The sequence below is a fragment of the Condylura cristata genome, unplaced genomic scaffold (assembly GCF_000260355.1).
Source record: "Condylura cristata isolate star-nosed mole 26May11 unplaced genomic scaffold, ConCri1.0 scaffold00027, whole genome shotgun sequence".
NCBI classification, from domain to species: Eukaryota; Metazoa; Chordata; class Mammalia; order Eulipotyphla; family Talpidae; genus Condylura; species Condylura cristata.
The window spans coordinates 27,200,197-27,219,933 of NW_004567128.1; the positions used below are offsets into that span (position 1 = coordinate 27,200,197).

Here is a 19,737-nt window from a genome sequence, read left to right on the forward strand (position 1 = left end):
CAGGAGAGCCCATCCCTGGTCGACCACAGTCGGCTTTTTCTGAGCCCCTCCAATCAGCGAACTCTCAGCCCTGAGGATCAGAGTGTCATTGTATGTCCTGTGGCCTCGCCTTATCTAACTAGACAAAAGAAAGGAGTGAGGAATAAATGTAGCCCCTGACATCTGGGAGCTGACCTGATACAGCCAAGTCTTGGTGTTCTCCTGTTGAACATGAATAATTTCACAGATCACCAATATCAGACCAGGCCATTCTGTGACTGATGGATCAAAGCAAAAATAAGAATCAGAAACATTGTGTAAATCACAAAAATGACTTATCATCACTTGAGCTATCCTATCTCATACGAATGAGTACTGCTTCTAAAATTTTATCACTCCATTCTCACCTTCTGGGAAAGAATTAAAGATACCCAATCATAGAACTAACCCTACTTCCTAACAGCATCCAATCCTTGGACCCTCCCTAAAATCACCAAATATAAGGTCAAATCATAAATGATCTTTCTAGTACCCTCTTAGACACCCCATGGTCCTCCTATGGTGTACGGTCTCCCTCATTGCAAGGAGTCGGTGAAGCCAGATTTGTTCAACTGAGCGTGATCTTTGTATCATAATAAAATATCCAGAGCTTACAGAGAGCCATGAGGTCGCAGGAGAGACAAAACAATGGTTCTCAATGAGCGTGATTGATAGCTTGATAAAACATGAAGATGGGCCCTCCCTGGTGGCACAGTGGGTTAAAGCACAGTACTACGAAGCTAGCAGCAGCAGCTTTAGCAATCCCCACCCCACAGGTGACCCACATGGCTTGGCAGACCTCTCCTGATCTGCCCACTGCTCCCCTCAGCAGTGTACTTCGTCACTCGGCCTGTTTTGCTCCCCACTCTGTGTCTGGTGAGTCCTCTTAACACCCCTGCACCTCTGGCCTGTACCCCAGTTCTGCAGGCAAAAAAAAATTTTTTTTTAAATGAAGACAGGATACTAAGAAAGTGACATGTTAGATCCAAGGGTGTCAGTGAAGGCTTCATGATGGAGGCTATAACTTAGGTGGAAGTTAGCCCAGTGCAGAGGTAAGGGTTTTATTACTGGGAGGAGAAAATGTTCTATGCAGAGTGAAGAGCAAGGGTGGGCCCTCCCCTAGTGGTGCAACAGGTTGATGCGCAGCACTATGACGCTATCCACAGCCACTGCAGCCCAAGTTAATATGCCCAGCCAAGGAGCTGACCCACATGGCACAGCAGACCTCTCCTGTCTTGCACGCTACTCCCCTCAGCAGTGTATTTCGTCAATCTGCCTGTTTCGCTCCCTGGTCTGTCTGGTGAATCCATTCACCCCCGCACCTCTGGCCTGTACCCCAGTTCCTGTGTGTATAAATAAATAAATTGTTTTTTTAAAAACCAAGTTCACAACTGAGGTCAACTGAACATAATCCCTTCCAGCTCCATCCATGGTGCTGCAAACGGCATGAGTTTCTCTTTTTGATTGCTGAATAGTACTCCATTGTGTATATATACCACATCTTCTTGATCCAGTCATCTAGTGTGGGACATTTGGGTTGTTTCCATATCTTGCCTATTATAGTGCTGCAATAAACATAGGGATGCTGGTGTCTTTTTTGAATTGTTTCTGTGTCCTAAGGATAGATTCCTAGGAGTAGAATTGTTGCGTCATGTGGAAGCTCCATTTTTAGTAGCTTGAAGAACCTCCACCCAGTTTTCCATAGTGGAGCTGGAAGGGATTATGCTCAGTGAAACAAGCCAGAAAGAAAAAGAAAAATATTGGATGGCTTCACTTATAGGAGGAATTCAGGGAAACCAAATAAGGGATCAGGAAAAAAATTATAATACATCAAAAAACAAAATTCGTAACTACTATTAAAGACACCGCAGGGGAGGAACGGATGAAAACACGAGACTGTGGTGATGGTGCACGAGTGAATTGGTGGTGAAATTTTACAGGGACTACACCTGAGAGGTGAAAGCATGCACTACACAAAAAGAATGATATATATATATATATAATATATTAAAAAAATTGAAAGGGACTATGGGCCTCCCTGGTGGCACAGGTGTTAAAGTCTCAGCACTATCAAGGTATCTTCCACCCCTGCAGCACCAGTTCCATCCCAGGCCAGGGAGCTGACCCACATGGCGCAGCAGACCTCTCCTGTCTCAACTGCTGCTCCTCTCAGCAGTGTACTTCATCAGTCAGCCTGTTCTCCCTACTCTGTCTCTGGTGAATCTTTTCACCCACTTCCTCCTCCCCCAACCTCTGGCCTACATACCAGTTCTTGTATGCATAAATAAATAAATCTTTTGAAAAAAGGGGACTACCAGAAAGTACAAAGGACTTTGTATGTGCTTAAGTTCATTGAAGTGTTGTGACTAGATAGTATTTTATAAAGATTCACTAACCACATATTGTTATCAAGGTGAACAAACTGCCATCACTTGCTTCCAGATGCTAAGAATACATCCTCACTTTTGTGGTATTGCCAAAAAGGTATAACTTGAATTAATCACGAAGAAAAATCACATAACCCCCAACTAGGAACGCTCTATATTTTGAACTGCAAAAATGTCAGTATCATGAGACAAAAAAAAAGGCTGAGAAGCTACTCCAGATTAAAGGAGACTAAGCACAGTTAAATAGCATGATTTACCCTGGATCGGGTCTGAAAATGAAATCCTTTTATGCCTTTGTTATAAAGCACATTAGAAGGGGCCTCCCTCAGGGCCCTCCCTGGTGATACAATGGGTTAAAGTGCAGCACTGTAAAGCTGGCTGCTGCCAGCTCTGTGCCAGGGGAGTTCGATGAGAGTTCGATCCCTGCCCCAGAGGTGCCTCTGGCCTGTACCCAGTTCTGTATGTATAAATAAATCTTTGAAAAAGGGGGGGCCTCCCTGGTGGCGCAGGGAGTTAAGTCTCAGCACTATGAAGCTATCCGCAGCCACTGCAGCACAAATTGGATCCCCGGCCAGGGAGCCAACCCACATGGCACAGCAGAGACCTGTCCTGTCTCACCCACTGCTCCTTTCCACAGTGTATTTCAGTAGGCCCACCCATTCTGCTCCCCACTCTGTCTCTAGTGAATCCTCTCACTGCTCCCCAACCCTGCACCTCTGGTCTGCTCCCCAGCTCTTGTATGCATAAATAAATAGATCTTAACAATAAAAAATAAAAATTTGACAATTAGTAAAATTCAACTTGTTAATACTGTATTGATGTTAAACACCTGATTTTGATAATGTGTGCCATGGTTACATAAAAGAATGCCCTTGTTTTTAGAAAATATACACCAAACTATTTAGAGGCAAAGGAAGATCTTATCTACAGCTTTCAAATTGTTCCGAAAAAAACATATATGTAAATGAGAGGATAAAGCAGATGTAGTAAACTTGATATTTGGGAGGCCTAGGTGAAGGGTAATCACGAATTCTTAATGTTACTTTTGCAATTTTTCTGTGCCTGATTTTTATTTTCCAAAATAAAGTTACTCTTTCCCTGTCCCACACCCCCCCAATTTTTTTTTTTTAAAGAAATAGTTGAACAACTTTTATGATCAGCACTGCAGTGTCAGGGGAGGGGAGGGTGAATAAAATGCATCCCTGCTCTCAGGACTCACAGGCTGTTTTGGCAGCAGACCCAACAGGGTGAGACCTCCAGAAAGATGCCGACACTTTGGGCAGAAAATGGGGAAAGAGCTGAGCAAACCCAGGCAGTGCCAACATGCTTGGAAGTGCAGTAAAGGGACAATTGCTAACTGGAAACTGGTGACTAACTGGACTTGAGCGAGGGAGCAAGAGCTATCTAATGAGCTGTCTGGGCGTGCCAGGTCTTTTATTTGGCCATGGTCCCGCTTACCCAGACAGAGTGCCCAAGAGGTGTGAGGAGACTAACGGGGTGCCTAATTTTACACAGTGGTGCTGTTGAGTGGAGGTTTTATCTACAGGTCTATCGCTTGGGGGATGTGTGGTGTCTGAGTTTGGAGAGCCATCAGAATTTAGGAGGTTTTCAAAAAGCCATGGGTTAGGAAGAGGGCACAACTCAGCTCCAGGGATTTGGGGACCACAATCTCACTCTGCCACACCCAAAAACTGCCCTTCAGCGCTAGGTTTTCTGGATGGTTTTGGGCTATTTGCTGGATTTTTCCCAGCTGGCTTTGGGGAAAGTCTCCTCACTTTGTAGGTTTGTGTTTCCCATCTGTAAATCAGAACATTAGAGAGTAGTTTTTGTTAGCACCTCTCAGGGCGAAGGGGAACTCATGGAGACGACAGTGCTAGTTTTTCTAAGTTACTAACCTTGAACTTTGAGCTGGAATTGCTCCACTCATCTCCTGCCTGCATGGAGCCTTGCCCTTTTGGATGTTGGTTTTTGTCCCTCCCTCCTTAGCGAATTGAAGGGAAACAGAATGCCACTGTGAGCGTGACTGGAGTGTGCCAACTGGGGGTTATAACTGTGCAGGTGGCAAGGAATCAGACACTGAATTGAGAGAGAAACGGTGACGTTACACCGACCTTGGATTCAATGCCTACAATCAAACGCACAAATCTCAAGGGTCCACTGGATGACTTTGACAGGTCATACACCTATGCAATTCAAACCTCCATCAGGATATAGAACATAGCCATCCTGGAAAATGCCCTTCACGCCCCTTCTCATTTAATCATTGGCTCCCTATCCCCAGGAGTAACTGCCTTTCTGTTTATCTCCCTCTCTTACTTTTCTCAAGTCTTTAAAATAACTTGTGGGTTATTTAGAGAAAGTATGAATGGTCAGATGGCAGGACCAGGCAGACATTTAGACTCTCAAGGGCGAATATGAGCCTGAGTGTTGCTTTTATTTATTTATTTATTCCATATGATTTTAAAATCCACTCAAATAAAGCCGCTCCTCCCAACACTCCCCCACACACACACACAAGCAAACGTTTTGCGGTTTTGCAAGAGCTGGCCTGCACCCATCAGGGTCTTCCGCCAGGGAAAGGGAGGATTTGTTTGACTGCTTTGTTCTTTCCTCTCTCATCAGTTTGTGTTTAACTGGAGCCTCTTCTTTTCTCAGACATTTTAACAGCGTTAAGTGATAAAGCAGCTCCGCGTCCAAATTCCACAGCTTAGGTTCAAGTTGCTGCAAACCTCTGCTCCACCTCCCTGTGTCCGGAGATTCTGCAGGAATCTTCCAGCCGACAGAGGCGGGGCTGCGGGGGGTGTCTAAAGTTGCTGCAGACCTCTGCGCCACCTCCCTGTGCCCGGAGATTCCAGGAATCTTCCAGCCGACAGAGGGAGGGCTGCGGGGGGTGTCTAGGGGGTAGGCAGTCCCCGAGCCCCACGCCTGCTGGCCGAGCTATAGCTCCTGCGCTTCCTCGTCGCCAGCCCCCACCCGCGGCCTGACCTTTGAGCCGCCCTAGAAGTCACCCGCCGGGTGAGTGCCCGCCCGGCCGCCGAGTCAGGGAGAGGAAAGCGCAGGCGGCGGCCAAGCGAAACCGGCTGGGCCCGGTCTTCCGATGAGCTGGGGGCGGGGAAGGAGACTGACGGCCCTCTGTCAGCGGGGACACCACGGACACTACGGCCCCCACCTCCGCTTCCCAGAGCCTGGCGCCGCCTGAGGCTGCAACGGCTGCCAGGTTGGGCGAGCCCCGCCCCCACACAGGTACCCCAGCCGGCGCGGCCACCTGACGCCACGTGCCCGCTCCTCCCGCCGGGGCCTCCGTGCGCGGCCCTGCCAGGCGCGGCCCGGGCAGAAAAGGGACGTTTGCCAGCCCCTGGCTCACACGACGGAGCCAGGGCCCAAAAGGTATGTCTCAAAGGCCGGCGTCCGGTCTGGGACCTTATCTGAGATCGATGCATGAAAGCCTTTGAAGCCAGCGCCCATTTTTACCAACCAGTGAAGGTTCCTAATGCTCTGATTCTAGAGTTTGTGTTGGAGTGGAGGCAGATTTGAGCTGTGTCTGGTTTTTAAAAATGTGGTTTATTCAAGGAAATACGAAACCAGAGATTAGCTTCCTTTCTCCAATCTTCCCTTACCCAGCAGGCGTGGAACCACTTCAAAGCAGGTGGATGAGAAGGGGTGGGGGGAGGAAGAGGATCAGGATGCCTGCGATTTTTGTCATCTTCCCGAAGAGTTTAGGAAAGAGAGAAGGCTCTTGAAGGTTGCCTATCTTTCCTCTTTCCTAGGAGTCCCTTAGAGAAAAAAAGTGGTTTGCTTTTCATTTCGGGTACTGATGTGTTTTTGTTTTTGTTTTCCTTCCAATTCACTGGTGGGATCTGTGCCTAAAGTCCCAGCACAGTGTTTCTGCCTGCGAAGTGCTCGATCTGTCACTAAACTGGCCCAGCCTTTCGAGGCAGCAAGAAATCACTGAGGGACTCTCCACTCCTAGGACGGTACTCAGATACTGTCCTTTTCTACACCCTTCCTTTGTCTGAAGCTGAAAACGGATGTTAGTTCCAAATTAGTGTAGTAACACTAACTTACTGTAACACGAAATAAACCTTTCTAAAAATGTGACTCAGGAAAACTCAGAGCAGGACGCTCTCTAGCCTTTGAGCAATCAGAACAGTGAATCTACCGCACCAACACTTGGGGTGGGGGTGCAGCGGCTGCAACTGCACCAATGAGGGAGCTGCCCGCCCCTGCCCCTCGGGGGCTAGGTGTTTGCTTAAAAGGCAGCCGCCCTCGCTCGGATCCGAGGCGAGAGAGGCTCTAGGGCCGCCGAGGTGTGGGTGTTGCTGTGCGCGCTGTCTGCACGCTCTCTCTGAAGATAGCTTGAGGAAAAAAAAAAAAAAACACTGGTAAGTTGATTGATTCTCCCCTATCAGTACTTTTTTCTTTTTCATACATGTCTCCTCCTGCCACGTTGCCTATCTTCTGATCTGGGGAAAGTGTGTTCAGCCTTTCCCTGCTCTGGGATTTTCCCAGCTTGCTGTTTTGCTGAGTGTGCTCCATGTGATTCTATTTTGTTTTATCTCTGTTATCTACAGTAGATCTCCCCTATGACAATGTCTTCCGTTAAGATTGAGTGTGTTTTGCGGGAGAACTGCCACTGCGGAGAGTCTCCGGTGTGGGAGGAAGCGATCAGCTCCCTGCTCTTCGTAGATATTCCTGCAAAAAAGGTTTGCCGGTGGGACTCGCTCAGCAACCAAGTGCAGCACGTGACCGTGGGTAAGGTTGAAGCCCGACTCAGATCTGCTCACACCTCAACTCTTCCCTGGGCGGGGGTGGTCACCCAGGGTTGGTCAGGCCCCAGACCTTCTTGGCAAAGCATAGGGAAAGTGCCTTTGAAGTCACAAGTCATCATGCGCTGGGTCTGCACCCCGTGTTCTCCCACTTTGACTCAGGAGGAAATTCTGGGTCGTCAGTATGTTTCTTCTTCATTGTAGGGTCTTTCCTTAACACCTTCAGATATCAACTCTGGGAGTTAGACACCGGTTTGTGACACAGCCGATGCATTCCACCTGGGGTCGGGCCTCCACCTTCTTTAAAAAAAAAAAAAAAAAAAAGATGGTCCCTTTGTGCATGTGAAAGGAAAGCTTTTAAGTTTATACAGCAGCAGTGGTGCTGTCGTTCAGTACAGTCTACTGGCTGTACAAAGTCAGATTCAGCATGAATTCCCAGTGCCTTTGAGTGTGGTTCTTCCTGTTTACCGCCATGTGACTTATCACATGAAGGGCTTATCACATTCGAAGGCCAAGGACATAGGCTTGATTAGCATAAAGATGTATCTTGTTTTCATTATTGTGTTTGTGAGAAGGGACACTTACGAGAAATTTCTGTGCTCCTGGGACACTCATCTGAGAAATGGGGACTTCAAACATCTTCTTTTTAAAAAAAGATTTATTTTTATTTATTTAGGCATAAAAGAACTAGGGTACAGGCCTGAAGTACAGAGGTAAGAGGATTCACCAGAGACAGAGTGGGGAGAACAGGCAGGTCTACTGACATACACTGCTGAGGGGAGCAGCAGGCGAGACAGGAGAGGTCTGCCGCGCCATATGGGTCAGCTCCCTGGCTGGGGATTGTAGTCAGACTTTAACCCCAGTGCCACCAGGGAGGGCCCCATTTTCCTTTTTTTTTTTTTTAAATAAGAGAGAACAGTCTTTTAATTCACCCAGGGATATGACTGTGGCAGCTGGCAAAGTGATTGTGACTGCTGAGGTCCGGTGTGGGGGGAACCTCTGGCCTTCTCTGGTCTGTTTGTCCTAGCATGCAAGTAGGACCAAAACATTAGGAGTAGATCTCTACCCTGACCTGCATCCCCACCCCAAGCGCTGGAAATGGTTTGTATCAGCACTAGCTTGGAAAGCTCAGGAAGTCTCAGGCCATGGCTTGGGGTCTCTGACTAGAATGTGACCCTCCTAGTCGTGTCCCGCACATCCCCTGGGGTCCCAACCCCCACCCCCTGGATCTAAGCAGGGCTTTAGCTGAGAGCTGCTCCTAAGCACCCAGGAACTGCAATAAGGGGGGCTTAGGAAATATTTTAAAACTAAATTCTGATATATTTGTTGCTCACTGTGGTAATCAATCCCCCCATTTAAAAAAAAAAGGAAATATTCCTTTATACTTAGGAAAATATTAAACCTAAAGAACCCTGAAATTTAAAAATACAAAATTAGCAATATGAAGACGTAACTTTTTAAAGATTTGTTTATTTATGCATACAGAAATGGGGTACAGGCCAGAGGTGCAGGGAGTGAGAGGATTCTCCAGAGACAGAGTGGGGAGCAGGACAGGCAGATCGATGAAGTACACTGCTGAGGGGAGCAGCAGGGAGACGAGAGGTCTGCCACGCCATGTGGGTCACCCTCCTGGCCCGGCTTTGAGCTCATGCTGCAGTAGCTGCAGATAGCTTCATGGTGCTGCACTTTGTGACGCCACCAGGGAGGGCCACAAGACATGGTTATTTTATCACCATGTCTGCCTGCCCAGGGCAGTCCCCCTCCCCAGGGCCCAGGCTAGGGGTGGTGGGGTTCACAGAATGACTCCCACCGCCCCCTCCCCCATGGGGGCCTGCCGCCTGCAATTCCTATCCACATATTCATTATTTTTACCATGCTGACTTCAAAAAAGATTTAAGAAACAATTTTCAATTGAATACATATATAATTGACCTGATACAACACAAGCCCTGTATTACAGGAGGAGAGAAATGTCACAAAACCTAGTTTCTGGAACTAAATAGTCTGTGCCTGAATTTCTGGAGATCAGACAAATTGCTCATTCCTTACAGTGTGACATGGAGCTAGTGTCGCCCCCTGCCCCCCTCCGCCCCGTTTGGAACCCCTCCTCTGAACGTGATGTGATGCCCGCTTCCAAAGCGTAGTGGCTGCCATGGTTTGACTTTTGTGTTTCCCCAGCTAGAGTGGGAGCTTTTAGAAGAACTGGGTTTTCTTCACCTTTCTACCCCTGCTATCCAGACAGTGCATGCTTCGTGCTCCAGAGAGTGGCCTTGCCGATTCCACAGGAGGAAGAAACAGCTCTCAGTGCCAAAGGACTGGAACCCTCTTAAGCGGTGCCAGGAGGCATGCTGGCCGCAGTGCGCTGCTCAGCCGCTGGGTTGCTTGCTGCATTCTCACTGCTGTGTTTGCCTCTCCAGATGCCCCAGTCAGCTCCGTGGCCCTTCGCCAGTCAGGAGGCTATGTCGCCACAGTTGGAACAAAGTTCTGTGCTTTGAACTGGGAAGAACAGTCAGCAGTTGTCCTGGCCACAGTAGATAAAGACAAGAAAAACAATCGATTCAATGATGGGAAGGTGGATCCCGCTGGGAGATACTTTGCGGGTATGGTTTCTCTTTAGCACTTACTTGCTGAGTTTTGGAGAAAATCAGAACGTGACTTCTAAAAGTCTTATTCCAATCGTGGTAAATATGCTATTCACAAAGGGCTGTAGGTTCTTTGGTTATTATTGCTTGAGTAACTTATCCCATTCAAAAAATAATTCCATGAGAAAAACTTCATAGATGTGCCTTTCAATATCTGTCTTTAGCACAGACTAAAATTGTCACTTTTGTGGTTTAAATGAGATTGAAAATAGAGGTTTTGTCATTGCTATTGTTGTTGAAATTAGAAATAATTTCAACTTTCGAAAACAGAATGGTACAAAGTCTACCTGTATGCCCCTTCCCTAGATTCACCTGTTGTCATCATTGTACTCCATTTGCTCTCTCCATTTATTTCTTCAAAATTAGGTGAAAGTTGCATATATTACATGTCTTTACCCCTAAAATATTTCAATGTGACTATCCCAAGAAAAATGACATATTCTTACATGACCACACTGTAGTTATCAACTTAAAAAAGTTTACATTCATACAACTTTATCTGACGTACTACCTATATTCCAGTCGTATCAATTGATCAATTAATGTCCTTTATCGCATTTTCTCCTCCAGTATAGGGTTTGGTCTAAGAATCATGTTTTGCATTTAGTTGTCATATCTCTCCAACCTGGAACATCTCCATAGCCTTTGTCTGTTATGACATTGCCAGTTTTGAAGAATGCAAGTCCCCACCTCTCCCCCATTTGAATAGAAGGTTTAAAAAAAATGTTCCTTATATTCCTCACGTTTTTGTGTTAGTCTCATATTTCCTTGTGGTTAGATTGATGCTGTACTGGGCGATGTTCTGTCCTATCCAGATGACATACCATCTGTCCATCACTGGTGATGTTTTGATCACCTGATTAAGGTCTTCTCAGATTTCTCTGCTGTATAGTTATTATTTTTTCAATTGTAATTTATAAGCATGGGAGGTGTTAGTTATCTATTGTCATGTAAGAATTACCCTGAAACTTAGTGGGTTAAAATTGCAAACATGCTGTTCTCCCAGGCCATTTAAAACCTAACATTGTGCAGCAAAACTGCTTATCCAGACTAAACGGGAAATGCATATGAGCAGCAAGTTCCTGTTATCTGCTGAGTATTGTTATGAGTATAAATGATTTAATGAGAATTTGAAGTCTTAACATTTTTTTGAAATTCAAAAACTTTATTGGAGACGACAAAAGATTCTCCAGTTTAAATTATCTGATATGTTAGATTAATATGGATGAATGTGTATACACACATATGTATGTGTTTATATCTATAGGTATAAATCCCATGGATGAAGTAAAAAATAAGTAACAAACATCTCAATTTCTGTAGGTTAAAATCTGGGAGTGGCTTAGGTGAACAGTTGTAGCTCAAGGCTGTGAAGTTGCAGTTGATCTGTCCGACAGCTCTAATCTGGGATGGGGCTGGGTTTTCTGAAGAGGCCTGCAGACTCTCCATCCAAGCTCACTCACATGGGAGATGGCAGGAGGCTTCAGGTCCTTAGCATGTGGGTCTCTCCACAGGACTTCTGGGAACATGCTTCCTCAAACCAGTGATCAGACAGACAAGATGGAAGCTACAGTCTTAGTATAACCAGTCTTGGAAGTAACATAACATCACTTCTGCCCCGTGCAGAATGATGCAGGGGATCGGAGAAAGAAGTGAATGCTGTGGGGGTGGGGGTCATTGAGGCCATCTTGGAAGCTAGTTATGACATGGGGAGATACTTTTTTTCTGTATTTATGCATACAGAGCTGTATTTATGCATACAGACCAGAGGTGCAGAGGTGGTGAAAGGATTCATCAGAACTGGCAGACAAACGAAGTCCACTGCTGAGGGAGCAGCGGGCGGGTAGAGAGAGGTCTGCTGCGCCATATGGATCACCTCCCGGGCAGGGATTGAACTCATGCTAAAGTGGGTTTAGTTTCTTAGTGCTGTGCTTTAACCCACTGCACCACCAGAGAGGGTTGGAGAGATACTTAAAACCCAAGAAAATAGCATGGTCCTCACTGAAAATTCTCCCTTCAATTTTACATTTGTTGATGATTCTTGCTTGACTCAGTCTTTGCTATGAGACATGCAGAATGACTTATACACAGCTTTAAATGACTTTTAACTACAGCTTGAAATTAAAGAATGTGTTTTATTTTACAAAGCAATATTTCATTTTATTCATTCTCCATTTCCTCAAGCAAAAAAATGACAGAAGCTCTCCATTGGAGATTGGAGAAATGTCAGAAGTATTCAGTGGAATATGTAGTGGCAATGATTAATAACAGTTGTTATTTACATGATACAGTACATCATGTTATTTACATGATGCAATACATGCATAATTACATAATATATAATGCATACATAAATAAGAAGTCCACTTCTTATTTCTCTCCCATCATAAGCAAACCATAGTTGATTCTAAGTCCCAACTGTTTTTACCGCCCTCCACAATGACCCCTCATATGGTTAATTGGCTTTGGCTGTGCTGGCTCCGCTCACATTCAGCATGGATGGTAGGTAAGGTTTGAGCAACGGGCAGGTCAGGAGAGGTCTGTCACGTCATGTGGGTCACAACCCTGGCTTGGGATCAAACTAAAGCCGCAGTGGCTGCGAAGAGCCATGTGATGCTGTGCTTTAACCTGTTTCACCACCAGGGAGGGCCCCATCCTTTTAGTATTAAGTTACCTGTACCATTGCATTTTAATGATTTCTTATAGACAGCTTATAATTGGATTTTTTAAATAACAGGTAATCTGTCTTAACTGATGTGGTTAGATCATTTACATTTAATGTAATTAGTGATATGCTTTGACTTAGATCTACTGTTTTATTATGTGTTTTCTTTTTCTCTGTATTGCTTATTCCATCGTTTCTCCTTTCCTTCCTTCTTTTGAATTATTTGAACATTTTTTAGAATGAAATTTATTTCTTAACAGTTTTTAGCTGCCTCTCTCTGTATGGTTTGTAAAGGGACACTGAAGGGATTGCAAAACATATAGTTAACTTTCCACTGTCTATCCAGAGCTAATATTTTACCTGTTCAGTTGGAATCACCTCTTTATGCTATAGTTGTCTGTGTGCATACATTAAACATTCCTTCAGAAACTGTGGTTTTTGCTTTCTTTTTTTTTTTAACAGTTTATTACTACTTTTTTTTTCTGCATAGAAGAACTAGGGTGTGTGCCAGAGGTGTGGGGCATGAGAGGATTCAACAGAGACAGAGAGGGGAGCAGAACAGGTGGATTTACTGAAATACACTGCCGAGAAGAGCAGTGGGTGAGACAAGAGAGGAGAGGTCTGCTGTGCCATGTGGGTCACCTCCCTGGCAAGGGATAAAACTCAGGCTGTGGCACTGGACCCTCATGGGAGAAGCACTGAGACTTAACCCCTAGGCTATCAGAGAGGCCCTAATTTTTGCTTACAGCATCAGCAATATTTTTAAAAACTAAAGAGAAGAATAGTCTATTATATTTACTGTTTTTCTTGCTCTTCCTTCATTCCTGATGCTCCACGCCTCCTTTTGGCTCCAGCCCTTCTGTCTGAACAAGTCCCTTCAGCAATTCTTTCAGAACAAGTCTGCTGGCTACTAAGTCCTTTCATTTTGCTTCATGTGAAAACATCTTTACTTTGCCCTCATTCTTGACAGACATTTTCACTTAATCTAAAATTCTAGGTTAGCACTTTTTTTTCCTTCAGTAAATTAAAAAATAGGTGACTACCTTCTAAACCCCGTGGATCCTCTAGAAAAATCTAGTCATTGAAATCATTATTCCCCTGTATGTAATGTGCCATTTTTCTTTCATTGCTCTTAAGAATTTCTATTCAACTCTAGTTTTCAGAAATTTGATTGTGATATGTCTGGACATAGATTTCTTCAGGCTTAATTCAACTCCCTGAAACTGTAGATTCATCTTTTCACCAAACATGGAAAGTGTTGAGCCATTATTTTTTCAAAAATTTTTTTGATTCCGTACTCTTTCTTTTTTTCTAAAAATCCAATGACACGTATATCCAGTCACTTCTTAGTTGCCGTCCTTAAAGCTGTGGGGCTTTTTTTCAATCTTTTTCCTTCTGTGTTTTATGTTGTATAATTTCCTTTTAGCAACGGGTACAGGCTCTTTCCTCTGTCATCTCTGTTCTGCACTTGAGTCCATTCAGTGAGTCTTTTATTTCAGTTATTTCATTTTTCAGATCTAAAGTTTTCATTTGGTTATTCTTTATACCATCTACTTCTTTGTTATTTTCTAGTTTGAGTTTTGTTTCAAGACTACAGTCTTCCCACTTGAGCATTTTTATAGGAACTGTTTTAGTCTTGGTCAAAGAATTCCAACATCTGCATCATTTATCTTCTGCATCTGTTGATTCTTTTCCTAGACAAGCTGAGGTTTTCATGTTTCTTGCATTATCAAGTAACTTTGTATTGTGTCCTGGACATTTTGATGATTACGTTATGAGAGAAAGCCAATGGGGAATGTAGATGTATTTGTTTTAGGTAACCATCATCTATACGTTTCAATTGAGACCACAAGTTCCAACCTGCTTTTTGTTAGGTGCTATTAGCCTCTGTCCATATATTTGCCACTCAGTGGTCAGTCTGCGACCTAGGAGTTCTATCTATTAACTCCATCCTCAAAGTCTTTGGTATGCAAGAACTGGAGTGTAGTCCAGAGGTGGGGGTGGGGAAGTGAGAGGATTCACCAGAGACAGAGTGGGGAGCAGATCAGGCAGATCCACTGAAATCCACTGCTGAGGGGAGCAGCAGGTGAGACAGAAGAGGTCTGCTATGCCATGTGGGTCAGCTCCCTGGTGGGGAATGGAATTCATGCTGCAGTGGCTGCAGAGAGCTTCATAGTTCTGAGACTTAACCCCTTGCACCACCAGGGAAGCCTGAGGTTACTAAGCATCGTCCTTTACTAGCTCCTGCTACTTCCCAATTTCCTGGAGTTCCCCTTTTCTTTCCTCCAGCCAGAACCCGCCTGCCTCCATGATAGCGCTGCCACTGGCGCCATTAGCAGTAGGGCAGAGAGAACATAAAAGCACGTATTTGGCTCTGTCCTTGTGCTCCTATAGCTTCAAATTGGGAGGCGGCGGCAGGCAGGCAGAGTCCCCTTCTCTGAGTCTTGAGTAGTTTCCAGTTGTCGGCCACTCACTCTCCCTTGTTGCCATCCATGCTAGGAACTGCTGGAGCGTGAGAGAATGGACAAAGGGGAGTGGGGGATCGCCGGGGGTTCCTCTTCGCTCTTGGAAGCTTCATGCATTTTCCTTCCTGCTCCTTACCCAGATCTAAAGGCTTTCTCTTGGGTCTCTGTCTGCACCACAGTGCTCCCTTCCAAGTGCCAGGCTATACTGAGGTCAGGCCAGGACATACCGGAGAATAGCATAGAGAACTCACCAGCCACTAGGTGGCACTGCATTCTGGTGCCCTTAGAGATATTTTCTTTGCCCAAGCTTTGTGGTTGTGTGCAGTGGGAGAAAATGAGATCAGCGCAGACGCACTTCTTACCTGGAACTCGAACCTCTCAGTGTCGTTTTCATTCACACCAAAAGGGAGGTAGCTGCCTTTTTTTTCCTTTTCTTTTTCTTTCTCTCTTTCTTCCTTTTTTTGAGTATAAGACCCAGATTAGGATCATATAATGATGTCTGTGATTTAATCACCAGAAAGGCTCCCTGGTGAGAAATTTCAAGTAGCACAGTGGGCAGAGAGCTGGGAGGCTGAGCCCAGTGCTCTTTGCTTTCTCACAGGCACGATGGCTGAGGAAACAGCACCGGCAGTCCTGGAGCGGCGGCAAGGCTCCCTGTACTCCCTCTCTGCTGACCACCACGTGGAAAGACACTTTGACCAGGTGGACATCTCCAATGGCTTGGATTGGTCCCTGGACTTCAAGACCTTCTATTACATCGACAGCCTGTCCTACTCTGTGGATGCCTTTGACTACGACCTGCAGACAGGAAAGATCTGTATGTACTTTTTCATTATTTCTCTTCATCCTGCTGGTAGTTTTCATATGTGGCGTCTGACATGCGGTGTCTCCCTCAACCCATGTGAAAAGGTCCTCGGTTATCAGAGAGCTGTCTGATAGATATAGTATGTCAGTGCGGTCACCATCGCATACACTTACTATGCCGCTCGTCAAACCATGGCCCTCAACCCCAGTGCATGTGGCCACAGTTGGCATACAAGGGGTAGATCCTTGATTCTCTGTCTTGCCACTATCACTAGTAAGCAGCTCAACATAACTGCACCTTGCTCTACCAGGAGGTGTCTTAATGATAAGTAATATCCCGCAGGATAGAATAAAAGAAAATGGGAGTTCGGGCTGGAACATGGGCACACTTCAGTGACAAATTAACAAGCTTTCAGGCTTCGGTTCAGGTCAGCATCACAAAGAACAATTGATATTTTATTAAGAATTTACTTTCTGAAAAAGAAAAATACCAGATGATTTCGCTCGTATCAGGAGCATAAAGGACTGGAGTGCGGGGGGGGAATAACAATAATGAATAACTACATACCAGAGACATTTTACGGGGGTGGAGTGGGGATGAAAAACAGAGGTGGGTGGGGTGCACTGGACTATGGTGATGGCACACGGGTGATTGTTGATGGGAAGCCCACGGGGATTACAAGTGAGATGGAAAAAGACACAAAATGATGTAAAAATAAACTATTATTTTAAGAAAAGAATTCTACTTTCTTTTTTCTCTGCTCTTCTGAGAATTTAGAAGGTGTGTCTATAATCCAAAGGAGCGAATCCACTTAGAATCAAATGGTACAAATCCTTTGTTGAAGGGTGCCCACTAGTGTTTCTGGACACTTCCAGAGTGCAGAATCCTTCAGAGCTGCCCCTGTGGTGCCCACATACCAGAACCTCTATAAGCAGAAGTGGACAGGATCATAATCTTCTTGAGAGCACTTTGTTGTGATCCTTAGGATTGAATGACCTGTTGTTGGGTTGTGTGTCCATGCCTGTGTCTTGTTTAACCACAGCCAACCGTAGAAGTGTTTACAAGCTGGAGAAAGAAGAACAAATCCCAGATGGCATGTGTATTGACACTGAGGGGAAGCTCTGGGTGGCCTGCTACAATGGAGGAAGAGTGATTCGTTTAGATCCTGAGACAGGTAAAACAGACAAACAAAGAAAAAACCCTGCCCTGTCTAGAAAACTCCAGACCTTGGGAGCTAGAGAAATTTCATTACTAATGAAGTTAAATCTACATTCAGTGATTCAGTGGTATGACTTTGGGAAAAAAAGGCAAACATATAACCCAAACTTGATAGCCAGAACGTTGGTTTGGAGGTAAGTCTTTCTGTTTAAAATCAATTGCCAGGGAAGGTAGATTAAATATGCTTCAAGTCTGATGTCCATGTCCACAATCTTCTTTGAACATCCCAGGTGTCCCAAAATGTACTGCTTGAAAATTTGTTTGAATTAAACTTTAAATAAAATATCTGGCGATCTAGGGAAAAGACTCCAAACTGTGAAGTTGCCTGTTGATAATACAACCTCATGCTGCTTTGGAGGGAAAGATTACTCTGAAATGTATGTGACCTGTGCCCGGGATGGAATGACTCCTGAGGGCCTTTTGAAGCAACCTGAAGCTGGTGGCATTTTCAAGGTGATCTGGCTATTTCTTTAATTTTAGGGGTGAGATGGGAAGACCTTGGTTAAGTAACTATTCAATTAACGTTTCTTCATACTCGCAAAACATAAAATTTTATTTAACATTTTAAGCTCATCATGCTAGACTTAAAAACATTTTATTGAGATTTTCTAGACTGTCCATTATCTGAAATCCAGGACAATGTGTCTGGCCTATTTTGTAAAATACAATTTTTTTTTTGCTTCAGTAATATTTACTGAAATTCTATTGAAATCAAGAGTGGGCTTGGAAAACCAGTGTTTGAAACATATTTATAAGATCAGTTGATTTTTCTTAATGTATTTAATTTTTTGCAATAAAACAAATACTGATAAAAATTATAGATTTTTTTTTAAATCTGAAAACATGCAGACTTCACCCAGCTCAAAGCTGCTTTCTTTACAGAAGAGAAGGTGCTACAAATAAATTCTGTTTTAAATCCAAGTTCATTATAAGTGGTTCCTATTTGGGTTATTAACTATGTGAATAATTGGATTGGACCATAAATACCTCATAAGTAGTTCCTTTTTATGATCTGAAATAAAACAAGGATAATGGGTGTCTAGATGTATTATGAAACATACAAATGCTTTTGAAGAATGCTAATGAATTACCTTTTATCACAGTTTCTCTCTTTTGTATTTTTAACAGATAACTGGTCTGGGAGTCAAAGGGATTCCTCCTCATTTCTATGCAGGATAAATGACAGGCCTCCTTTCCTAATGGAGGATCTTCTGAAGACAACTAGAAAATTCTGCAGTTGGAATTTCAATCTAGTTACTGAAAAATAAAATACTGATATTATTAACAGGGCTAGACTTCTTTTTACATTTTTAAAAGGTTTATTTATTTAGGCACACAAGAACTGGGGTACAGGCCAGAGGTGCAGGGGATGAGAAGACTCACCAGAGACAGAGTGGGGAGCAGAACAGGTGGATTGACCGTAATACACTGCTGAGGGGAGCAGCGGGCAAGATAGGAGACGTCTGCAGCTCCATGTGGTCACCTCCCTGGCAGGGATTGAACTTGTGCTGCAGTGGCTGTGGACAGTTTCATAGTACTGTGTTTTAACCCTTTGTGCCACTGGGGAGCCCTTTTTACAGTTTTTTAAAAGGATTTATTCATACATACATACAAGAATTGAGGAACAGGCCAAAGGTTGGGGGGGGTGAGAGGATTCCCCAGAGACAGAGTGGGGAGCAGAACAGGCAGATCGACTGAAATACACTGCTGAGGGGAGCAGTGGGTGGGTCAGGGGAGGTCTGCTGCACCATATGGGTCAGCTCCCTGCCGGCTATCTGCAGTGGTTGCAGATAGCTTCATAGTGCTGCACTCTAACCCCTTGTGCCACCAGGGAGAACCCCCCCTTTGTACAATTTTTTAAATTTTATAATATTTATTTTTACATCATTTTGGCATTTTTCCATCTCAGTTGCAATCCCCTTGGGTTTCCCATCACCAAATCACCCGTGTGCCATCACCATAGTCCAGTGCATTTCCCATTCCCCACTCCACCCCCACAACATGTCTCTGGTATATAGCTGTTCATCATTATCATTATTTTCTCCCCTGTTCTGTTATATTCCTGCTATGAGAGAAACCATCCTGTATAATTTTTTTAACGTAGAACAGTTTTAACAAGGGACCACATGGTTTTTGTTTTGTTTTTATTTTTTAAGATTTATTTATTTATGCATCGAGAGCTGGGGTACGGACCAGAGGTGCATGGGGTTAGAGCTTTCACCAGAGACAATGTGGGGAGCATAACAGGCAGATGGACTGAAAAACACTGCAGAGGGGAGCAGCAGGCAAAACAGGAGAGGTCTGCTGCGCCATGTGGGTCACCTTGACAGGGGATTGAACTTGTGCTGCAGTGGCTGTGGAGAGCTTCATAGTGCTGCACTTTAATCCACTGTGCCACCAGGGAGGGCCCTTGTATTGTTTTTAAAGATTCATTTATTTTTGCATGCAAGAACTGGGGTGTAGGACGGAAGTGTGGGGTGATGAAAGAATTTACCAGAGAGAGAGTGGGGAGCAGAACAGGCAGATTGGCTGAAATACACTGCTGAGAGGGTGAGACAGGAGAGGTCTGCTGTGCCATGTGGGTCAACTCTCTGGTCAGAGATCGAACTTGTGCTGAAATGGCTGCCGATAGCTTCATAGTCCTAAGACTTAACCCCTTCCGCCACCAGGGAGACCCTGGACCATATGGTTTTGATGATACAGAGACCTTCTGCAAAGGTACTACGGTACCTGTAGTACTTAATGTTTCATAGTCTATTTAGAATCAGTAT

The 19,737-nt window shown here is 44.6% G+C and overlaps 2 protein-coding genes across 5 annotated transcripts in view; one reads left to right on the plus strand and one right to left on the minus strand.

Annotated features, from left to right (window-relative positions):
• The window catches only part of ZNF41 (zinc finger protein 41), a 722,252-nt gene that overhangs the window by 461,852 nt on the left and 240,663 nt on the right, over positions 1-19,737 (minus strand). The window lies entirely within an intron of this gene.
• RGN (regucalcin) lies at positions 5,244-18,245 on the plus strand. Of its 4 annotated transcripts, none has more exons than XM_012730265.1 (7): positions 5,244-5,792; positions 6,977-7,157; positions 9,589-9,771; positions 15,545-15,760; positions 16,791-16,922; positions 17,265-17,419; positions 18,095-18,245. In XM_012730265.1, exons 2-7 carry the CDS (start codon positions 6,989-6,991, stop codon positions 18,143-18,145), a joined length of 906 nt encoding a protein of 301 aa, XP_012585719.1. In that variant the 5' UTR covers positions 5,244-5,792; positions 6,977-6,988; the 3' UTR covers positions 18,146-18,245. The 4 variants fall into 4 exon arrangements, with proteins under 4 accessions (XP_012585719.1, XP_004690039.2, XP_012585720.1 ...); XM_004689982.2 differs by having other exon boundaries at positions 6,980-7,157; XM_012730266.1 differs by lacking the exon at positions 5,244-5,792 and adding an exon at positions 6,692-6,787.

Excerpts from the sequence above, each read along its gene's own strand:
- RGN (XM_012730265.1), top strand. The coding sequence starts at position 6,989 with ATGACAATGTCTTCCGTTAAGATTGAGTGTGTTTTGCGGGAGAACTGC. Across the intron at positions 9,772-15,544 it reads CGCTGGGAGATACTTTGCGG|GCACGATGGCTGAGGAAACA; the intron begins GTATGGTTTCTC and ends GCTTTCTCACAG. Across the intron at positions 16,923-17,264 it reads TCGTTTAGATCCTGAGACAG|GGAAAAGACTCCAAACTGTG; the intron begins GTAAAACAGACA and ends CTGGCGATCTAG.